At 37.7% G+C, this 8958-nt stretch overlaps 1 protein-coding gene across 3 annotated transcripts; it reads left to right on the top strand.

The window, feature by feature from the left end:
* Positions 1–717: 717 nt before the first annotated feature.
* LOC149390071 (uncharacterized) lies at positions 718–7025 on the top strand. Of its 3 annotated transcripts, none has more exons than XM_089620126.1 (16): positions 718–1096; positions 1537–1823; positions 1916–2001; positions 2898–3052; positions 3262–3326; positions 3427–3621; positions 3866–3917; positions 4030–4257; positions 4349–4485; positions 4558–4750; positions 4871–4930; positions 5299–5553; positions 5627–5885; positions 5987–6192; positions 6318–6368; positions 6458–7025. In XM_089620126.1, exons 2-16 carry the CDS (start codon positions 1648–1650, stop codon positions 6740–6742), a joined length of 2403 nt encoding a protein of 800 aa, XP_089476252.1. In that variant the 5' UTR covers positions 718–1096; positions 1537–1647; the 3' UTR covers positions 6743–7025. The 3 variants fall into 3 exon arrangements, with proteins under 3 accessions (XP_089476252.1, XP_089476253.1, XP_089476254.1); XM_089620127.1 differs by having other exon boundaries at positions 4352–4485; XM_089620128.1 differs by having other exon boundaries at positions 3268–3326.
* Positions 7026–8958: the final 1933 nt, after the last annotated feature.

Consider the following 8958-nt stretch of genomic DNA (forward strand, 5'->3'; position numbering starts at 1 on the left):
ACATTAATAAAATAATTGTATACCACTTGAAGAAAAAAATATTTCGCGAATTAGTTTAAAATAAAAAAATAAGAGGCAATTTCCACAACAATAGATGTTTCAAATCGTTTTAAAAATAAATATTTTTATGATTATTTTTGTAAATAAAACTTTAGACAATAAACAAAGTTAAATAGAGCTTGAAACTAGTGGCCGATGCAGGAATTGGAGTCACGGGGAGCAAATTTTTTTAAAAAAAATAAAGATGGGCGGATTTGAAAAAAATCATATAAAGTTAAGCTAAAATATAAAAAATATTATAAGATAAAATTTGTAATTTTGAAAATTTCAGAGGAGCATTATCCCTCCGATCTCTATGTGCTCTGCCGGTTGAAATCCGCCACTGCTTGAAAGTTGAAACAGTAGTCAAATTAAGGAATCTTAAAAAAAAAATTTGTTTACAATCTTTTCGTGATATAAATTTTAGATACGCTCTTTGCTTTTTTAAAGACGCACCAATTTCCGCTTATGGAAAATACATCAGTTTCAAAGTCCTGAATACTTGGGCCTTATTTTAAGCTCACATCACAAACCAGTAAAGCCCATACGCCGTGGATTGGCTCCACCAGAGGCCCAACTGAGGCTGAAATGGGCGGGAACGCCAAACCCGCCAATCCGCATCCTCATCTGAAAACGGTGCGTTTTATTCGGCTTTCCATTTCGTCCAAAGAAAAAAAAAACCACCACCTGAGTTGAGAGAAACCAAAACAAAACATAATTAAAACAGAAGCGACGATGATTGATCATATATTTCAACATTTCACTTCTTCCGAACCAAATTATATGCTTAAAGAGGACAACATCGTAAATGAGCACAAGCCAACACAAGACAAAAAACATAACAAAACCAACCAACGTTTGTCGTTGCTCTCTGTCTCTCAACACTGAAAACCATCTTCTCTCTCTATTTTCATTTCTTCCCTTCATATAAATCAATCGCTCTCAAACCAAACCCTAGCGACGAATACACACACAAACAAAACCGATTACAGAAAAAGCTCTCTCTGTCTCTGTCTCTGTCCCTGTCCTCTTCACCGAGCTCTCAGATCTCATCGTGGTACGGTTCTTCGTTTTTTTTTTAAAATTGAATCGCTCTTAAAAAAAAAGGAATTTAGCTAAACCCCATTTCTTTGAAGAACATTGTTACGCAATTATATGATATTTGGTTTCGTAATGCTCGTGTTATTATTATTTTGGCGCAGATTAGCTTGAATAAGTGAAATTTGATTCCTCATTTTGACTTATTTGTGTTTTATCTTTATGCCTGGCTTGTGGATATAAATGTGGTTTTTAAAATTGTTGCACTTGACCACTATTTAAGTAGGCATTTCACAAAAAAATAAATTTTAGTTTGAATATTGAAAATGAATTTTATCACCATTCAATGTGTCAATCTCAGTCACTAATCTAGCAAAAAAAAAAAAGTGTCAAGTGTAATCTCAAATTACTTATGCTTGTCAATTGAGTACTGCAATTTGAGTTACTCCTCTTCGGCAGCTGGGGCGAATGTGGGAGAGTTGAAAATTTTTAGTGGTCTTCGCGGTGAAATGGGGTTTGGTGGGTCGAAATCAATGAATTATTCAAAGGGTATGAAATAGGAGGGATGGGATGTTTCGGCGTTTGGGGTGGTTAGTTGGTCTGAATCAGAGGAGTTGGTCGGGAAAGAGGTTGGCTGATGCCAACCCACACCCTGCTCGTGTCAAGCCTGTGGCTATGTGTGACGCGGTACACGAGATTGCCGTGTACCTTCATCGCTTTCACAATCTCGACCTCTTTCAACAAGGGTATATTGCTGTGCAATTATGTACTTTTTTTTTTCAATAATGATTATCAATCATATATTTGCTTCTTTCTTTGTAAACATATGTATTTGCAGATGGTATCAACTCAAGATCACCTTGCGTTGGGAGGATAGTGAATGTACCTCTGTGGGAACTCCGGCTAGAGTTGTCCAATATGAAGGTACTTTGTATTGCGTCATTATTATTGAGAAAAATATCGTTTATATGCTCTTGGCTTTTATTGAAATGCTTTATCTACATGCAACATGCTTAGTTAGTTATGGTTTTTAATTAGGAAATTAGGGCTTTTAAAATATGAATTAGGATTTTAGATCTTGCAATTTGTATTTTTAAATATGGCTTTTTATTATTACGAATATAAATTAATTAATTAAGTAATTAGGGTCTTATTATGTAACTCCATTCATGGTTTTTGGGCCCGGTCCATTAGGTTATAAACCTTGGTCTATTTAAGAGACCATAAGTTAATAAGAAAAGTAGCCTTCCGACCAATAACTTACTCTCTCTAAAAACGAGAAGAGAGTTGGGCTCTGATGGAGTTTTGCATTCTTAAGCATTCATGTTTTCTGACATTAAGCACATCGGCTTCCATTATCCCGGGCAGTAACATTAAACCATTCATTTTAATGTCAATAACAATCCTCTCATTGGTTAGTTTATTGTTAAATTAACCTCATACATTATTAATTGTTAATGAGTCATCTCTTAATCAACATTTTGGTTGACTCTTCCTTGTTAATCCACCCAAATGGCGGTTCTCAATCATTGGTAAAATTTAGGGCAAATATAATTTTTGGGCATATGGTTCCCGCTTAATGTTCATTTTCTTAATGTTGGTATAATATGGAGAATAGATAATATAGTTGCACTTGCACGTGATTTTTTTTAGCATAAGTCTTTCCGTAGTCTTCCGTAGTACAGACGATCCACACTGACATTGAATTTAATATATGTTTCCCCTAATTATGAATAATCACTCGGTTAGGTTTTGTTGAGTTGGAGTTGGACCCTTTGAATGTAGCATCATTATTAGTTTTGTTGGTATTCGATATGCAGCTCCGGATCTTGGGTGCGACGATGTGTACGGGGTTTGGAGAATCGATGACAATGACAACAGTTTCTCGACTCAGCCTTTCCGAATTAAATACGCGAGACAAGATGTCTTGTTGTCCATCATGATTGCGTTCAATCTATCTCTTGGTAATCGTGAGGTGATATTCGTTTTCCCTGTCAACTCTCACCCGTTTGACCACAAGGAAACGTTATTGGTTGCAGTAATTTTATATTTAGTGTAAAATTTCTCCTAGTGCAATTCACCACATAATAGTGTGGCGGACTTGAAAATTTAACAACTTCAATATTACGATGTCTACTTCTAGTAACTTTATCTAAAGTTGGATATTAACACATGATTTTTCAGGACCAGTCCTTATCCGCAGTAATTTTGAAGTTTGAGCTTATGTACGCTCCTATGTCAGAGACCGGGTGAGCTTGATCGAGAATTTATGCTTTTATCTGTCGCCTTCTTCGAAGAAATAATAAAATTAAATTCCATTGAATCTCGTTTGAATGTGCAAAAGTGCAGGTCCGACTTGCAGGCTTCTCTGAGTGCTTGCTCTGCTGCGGTGCATGAATTTCGCATCCCCTCGAAGGCTCTGCTGGGTTTGCATTCATACTTGCCCATTCATTTCGATGCCTTTCATTCCGTGCTCGTTGAAGCGAGTGTCCATTTGAGTCTCTTAAAAGGCGATTCTTATGCAGCCCCTGCAAAGCTACCAAGGTTTGATTATTCTTTTTCCCCATTTTTTGAAAAAGACAGAAGTTGTATTAAAAGTAAGGAGTTCTTGTAGAAAACCAAAATAACGTGTTGTGGGGTCGGGTGTGTCACCATTTATTTCTTTTGGATGCCTCACCCGATTCTCATAGAAGCGAAAAAGAACTTGCCTTGTCCATCAATTTTCCCATGGATATGGATACTATGGAGTTTCAAGTTAAATTGATCTGGGTATTATGTATTATTTCAGTGACTCTTATACCGCTGAAGCTGGCGGTGAAAGTGTGAACGGATCAAGCCAAGTATGCTCTCATTGAATAAAATCTACTTAAACCACTACATTACATGTTTAATAAATAATCGTATCATGAATAAAAAAAATAATAAACAGAAACTTACCCCTGTTTCTTTCAGGTGCCGGGTCAGATGGCTTCTACGGATACTAAAGGTGTCATGCTTGTTAAAGCGTTGTTATCTGCTCGGGACATTCTGCTTGAAGAGTTGCTGAGGCTCAGCAAAGCTATCAGTCAACCGCTTGATTTGACCGACTTTATATCCAAAATGGACGATATGAAGTGGTCTGACTCTGTATCACTGAGAGACACGAGTCCAAGATATGGAAAGCTACATGACGGTTTTGAGGTCCAAGATTGACATTTTTGTATATATCGTACTTCCAAGTACTATGCCGATATTAGTGTCAATTATTAATAGTATCTCTATTTCTTTATAGCAGAAAGTAAATTACGATTTTCAACTTCAAAGCCGCGAATCACTCCGCTCCTTGCCGAGAGGAGTTCTTCTGAACTCCCTTCAGTTATTGGGCGATCAGGTGTTGTACTTGTGGAACATTTTTTTGCAGTTCCACAGGTACGCTATACGAAATTTCAGATTTTGCAAAAAGTCTTGGCACGAAATTAATTTTGTTTTTGTTACAAACAGGTCTAACAAGAAAAGTATAATGGAGTTTTTGCGTGATGGGTGGGCCAAAGACAGAAGAGCGGAATGGTCAATATGGATGGTTTACTCAAAAGTTGAGATGCCACATCATTTTTTGCACAGTGGCAGCGACGATTCTACTTCCCACCACGGCGTCCATAAAAGAGTATCTAATATATGGAAGTTAAACGACGATGTGAGTAATGCTGTGTTTCACCGTCGGTCCAAAATTCTGAGCTTTTTAACTCTCCGTCACTCCGGTTGTCAGCGTGGAATTATTAATTTTTTTTTTCTTTTTTGTGTGTGGTTTATACAGCCTTCTCAGAGTGCTGCTATACGAGCTGAACGGCATCGCCGGAGTATTGCACAAATGAAGGTGGTTCCTCTTAACTTTAATCATTGCCCATAATCTTCTGTACATAATTTTGCGAGGGAAAACTATATCAAGCATTTTCTTTTTCTTGTTTCAGTTGGGGGAAATGTATAAGTAAACTGTGGATTTTACTTGTCTTATCTCTTATCTTTTGCCAGTGCGTTTTCATTTCTCTCTTCCTTTTTTTTTTTTTTTTTTTTTTTTAAGTTTTGCCTACCCTTTTCTTCTAATTTTCGTAGCAAATTCAAATAAGAAAATAAAAAATACAATCGGATTTCCTTGACTTCCAATCACTTGATTTTCACTGGACTTCTTCCTCACTGTTTGTTTTGTTTATGTTTTCCTTGACTGTCCAATCTTTTCATACGCAGATTAACAACAGGTCGATCCAGGACATGCACATTTTCAGTGATCCTTCACGTATTCCGGTTCTGATCGTGGAGCGTGTAATGAATGCACCGAGACGTTCCTGTAGTGAGAATTCTTACCTGAGACACTTGGGCGTAATTAATTCACACGGTTTATTTGATGACTCTGCTTCCGAATCCACTAACAAGCCAACCAGCAATAATAAACCGAAGACTGGACGTATTCTGAAGATTGTTGTCTTTGTGCATGGGTTTCAGGCAAGCATTGTGTGTCCCGGTTTTATTTAATTTAATTAATTAATCGGCCAAATAATTTAAATTTTCGTAACAGGGTCATCATCTGGACTTGAGGCTTGTGCGTAATCAGTGGCTTTTGTTCGACCCGAAGATCGAGTTCCTAATGTCGGAGACCAACGAAGACAAAACCTCGGGAGATTTCAGAGAGATGGGACAGAGGCTCGCTGAGGAAGTGATTGCTTTCGTTAAGAAGAAAATGGACAAAGCTTCGAGGCATGGAGTGTTGGCAGATATCAAGATTAGCTTTGTAGGACATTCTATAGGAAATGTGATTATAAGAACTGCATTAGCAGGTATCCGATTTCGTCAAATTCCTTTGCGATTATTTTCATGAATAGTTTGTGGGAGTATTCAGTCTAATTGTTGTTAATAATAATATTTCTTTTTTCCGCAGAGAGCATTATGGAGCCGTACCTGAGGCACTTATATACGTACGTGTCGATATCTGGGCCCCACTTGGGCTATCTTTACAGCTCGAACTCTTTGTTCAACTCGGGTCTTTGGCTTCTGAAGAAGCTCAAGGGAACGCGGTGCATTCATCAGCTCACATTCACCGACGACCCTGACATACAAAACACATTCTTCTACAAGCTATGCAAGGTATTGAAAACAATACCAATTATTATTTTTCTTTTATTTCTTCTAATTACATAATATTTTTTAAATGACACATTCACCGCGGATGTTCTTAAAAACGGTGTATTAATTTTCTTTTCCATTTTCAGCAAAAGACCCTACAAAATTTCAGGCATATAATCTTGCTATCTTCACCGCAGGTATGCCGTAAATCATTGAGGCCTCATTCGATACGGCTCTCATCCTTCATTTTTTTTTATTGATTAATTATTTATTTATGTATTTTTAGGACGGTTATGTGCCGTACCACTCGGCGAGAATAGACATGTGCGTGGCGGCCTCGTGCGACCATTCTCGAAAGGGGAAGATTTTTTTGGAGATGTTGAACGATTGCTTGGACCAAATACGTCCCGATGATCACCGAGCTTTTCTGCGCTGCGACGTCAACTTCGACACCTCGTCGTACGGCAAGAACTTGAACTCCTTCATTGGCCGCGCTGCTCACATCGAATTCTTGGAGTCTGATATCTTCGCCAGGTTCATTTTATGGTCCTTCCCCGAATTGTTTCGGTAAAAAGAATTCATTCATCCGGGAAGAGGCAATGCTATGCCTTTCTGTAAATTTATGGGCTTGGGCAAAAATTGCCAGCCCGAAAATGAACGAGGTTTAGATTTACACCAAAGATATAGTTGTGTAAATTATTCTAGGTATTTCTGTTTATAGTGCTGGTCGTTTTCTATTAGAACTAGAAACATCACGCCACTCAAAACATGGGGTTGATGTGTGACGGACGGGGATGCATATTCTTTTGACAATAATAGAACATGTTAAATGTTAAGTATATTTACTATTACAACTTGAGCTCAATCAAAGATCGCAGAAACGAAATCGAATTCAAAGAAGGCGAGAGACTGGCGGGAATTGTTGAATTCTCAGTGACTGTACTACCATCCTGATTGATGTGGAAAAGCGAACTTAAAAGTCTAAGCTATTAAACGATAATGATGGTAAACCAAGTTTGAGATGAACGTTTCCAAGGCACTAACAATACATAAATGACGCTAATACTCGGTGATAGTAGAATGTCTTTTACTGCCATCTTGGATAGCAGACGCCGAAGGACGTGAGAGCCGGGTGATTTGGTGAAGATTGAGATCGGATTAACAAGAGCCTGATAATCTCGAATTTGAGAAATGTGGACCACTGCTTGTCACAACACAACATTATTGAGGTAGAGAGTGGAATAGAGAAATTACGCATAAACTGGTAAATCTAATTGACTCTGCTTGTGGGTGAGGCAACCGCTCGGTACTCTACTTGAATAGATGAATGAGAGATAGTGGTTTGTTACCACAGAGTTCCCAATGAAGATATAGAACTCGATAGTGGATCACCTCGAGTCGGGGCAAGTTCCCCAATCTGCATTGTAGAATGCCCTGAAGGTGGTGAGCAGCTTGGAGATGAGAAGTTCACGGTGCAAAGAGGAATTAACTAGATAAAAAAATAACACACTGGCCAAGGAGAGGTTCAATTTTTTTTTTTTTTTTTTTTTTTTTTTTTTTTTTTTTTTTTAGAGTGAGAGAGGTGTGTTTATATGTGTATATGTTTGAATCTGTGTTTAATTTTAATTTTATTTCAATTTATTTTAAAATATATTGTTTTGACCTAGGGTTATTCTTTTATTAATTTTTCTATCACGTGACAAAAACATGTGTACATACGGATTGTGCTCAAAATACGCAAGGATCAAAAGCGTTACAGAAAATGACATTGTGGGGCAAATGGGCAATTATATCATTTTATATACGACTAAAGAAGCGTATGGAAAGTTGAAAGACTATTTTGGCCATATTATTTTGCTGTATTCTCACTTTGGAATCTGGATTACTGTGGAAGAATTGTAAAAACACACTGTCTATGTTCTTCTTTTTGTAATTTTCTTATAGATTGTTTCTACATTTTCGGTTTGTCCATATGTAGCTTCTGTTCTCTCTCTCTCTCCCCGTACTAATTTTATCTCCTTCCTACGTATGTATATAATATAATATAAAATAAAATAAAATAAAACCTCTCTCTCTCTCTCTCTCTCTCTCTCTCTCTCTCTCTCTCTCTCTCTCTCTCTCTCTCTCTCTATATATATATATATATATATATATATATATATTGTTGGGTCAGATTTTTCACCAGCCCAAAAACAATTGGGCCTTATGGGTTTGAACCAAAAGTAAAACACAAAAACCCAACCTAATATCTAATACACGTGCATGAGCATATAAGAAGAAAAAGGGAGATAAATGTGATGACTCTTGGCTGAAGGAAGGGACACGACCACAAAAGTCAAAGAGAAGATTTTCATCATCTCTCTCTAATTGGCTCCAGCAGCCACACCAAAGGAAGAAAAGAAAAAGGAAAAGAGAGGTCTTCTCTCTTTAATTCCTACTCTCTCCAAAAGAACCACACGTCCAAAAAACAACACACCAAAAAAAAAAGGAAAGAGAACAAATCTCTTCTCCATCTACACAAACTCAAGCTCACTCTTTAAAAGAGCCACAGGGAGAAGAAAAGAAGGAGGTCTTTGGCTCTCTCTCTCAAAATCCACTCCCACGTAATTACAAAGAAAAAAAAAGAAGAATAAAACCTTCTTCCACTCTCACTCGTGAAAAAAGCCACGGCGAGCCGTCGTGGACTACGCGAGCCACCACGTCATGGAGAATCCCCGCACCAGGAATCCGACCACGTTCCGGTGACCCTCGTGTCGGCGACTCCGACTCCGGAGACTAAGTGCCACC

The sequence above is a fragment of the Urtica dioica genome, chromosome 7 (assembly GCF_054948205.1).
Source record: "Urtica dioica subsp. dioica isolate 48M chromosome 7, U.dioica_male_clone48M_v1_H2, whole genome shotgun sequence".
In the NCBI taxonomy this organism is placed as follows: Eukaryota; Viridiplantae; Streptophyta; class Magnoliopsida; order Rosales; family Urticaceae; genus Urtica; species Urtica dioica.

Bases quoted from the DNA above. Each gene is read 5' to 3' on its own strand.
- LOC149390071 (XM_089620126.1), top strand. From the start codon at position 1,648: ATGTTTCGGCGTTTGGGGTGGTTAGTTGGTCTGAATCAGAGGAGTTGG. The intron at 1,824-1,915 runs GTATATTGCTGT...ATGTATTTGCAG, and splicing joins CTCGACCTCTTTCAACAAGG to ATGGTATCAACTCAAGATCA. The intron at 4,751-4,870 runs GTGAGTAATGCT...TGGTTTATACAG, and splicing joins TATGGAAGTTAAACGACGAT to CCTTCTCAGAGTGCTGCTAT.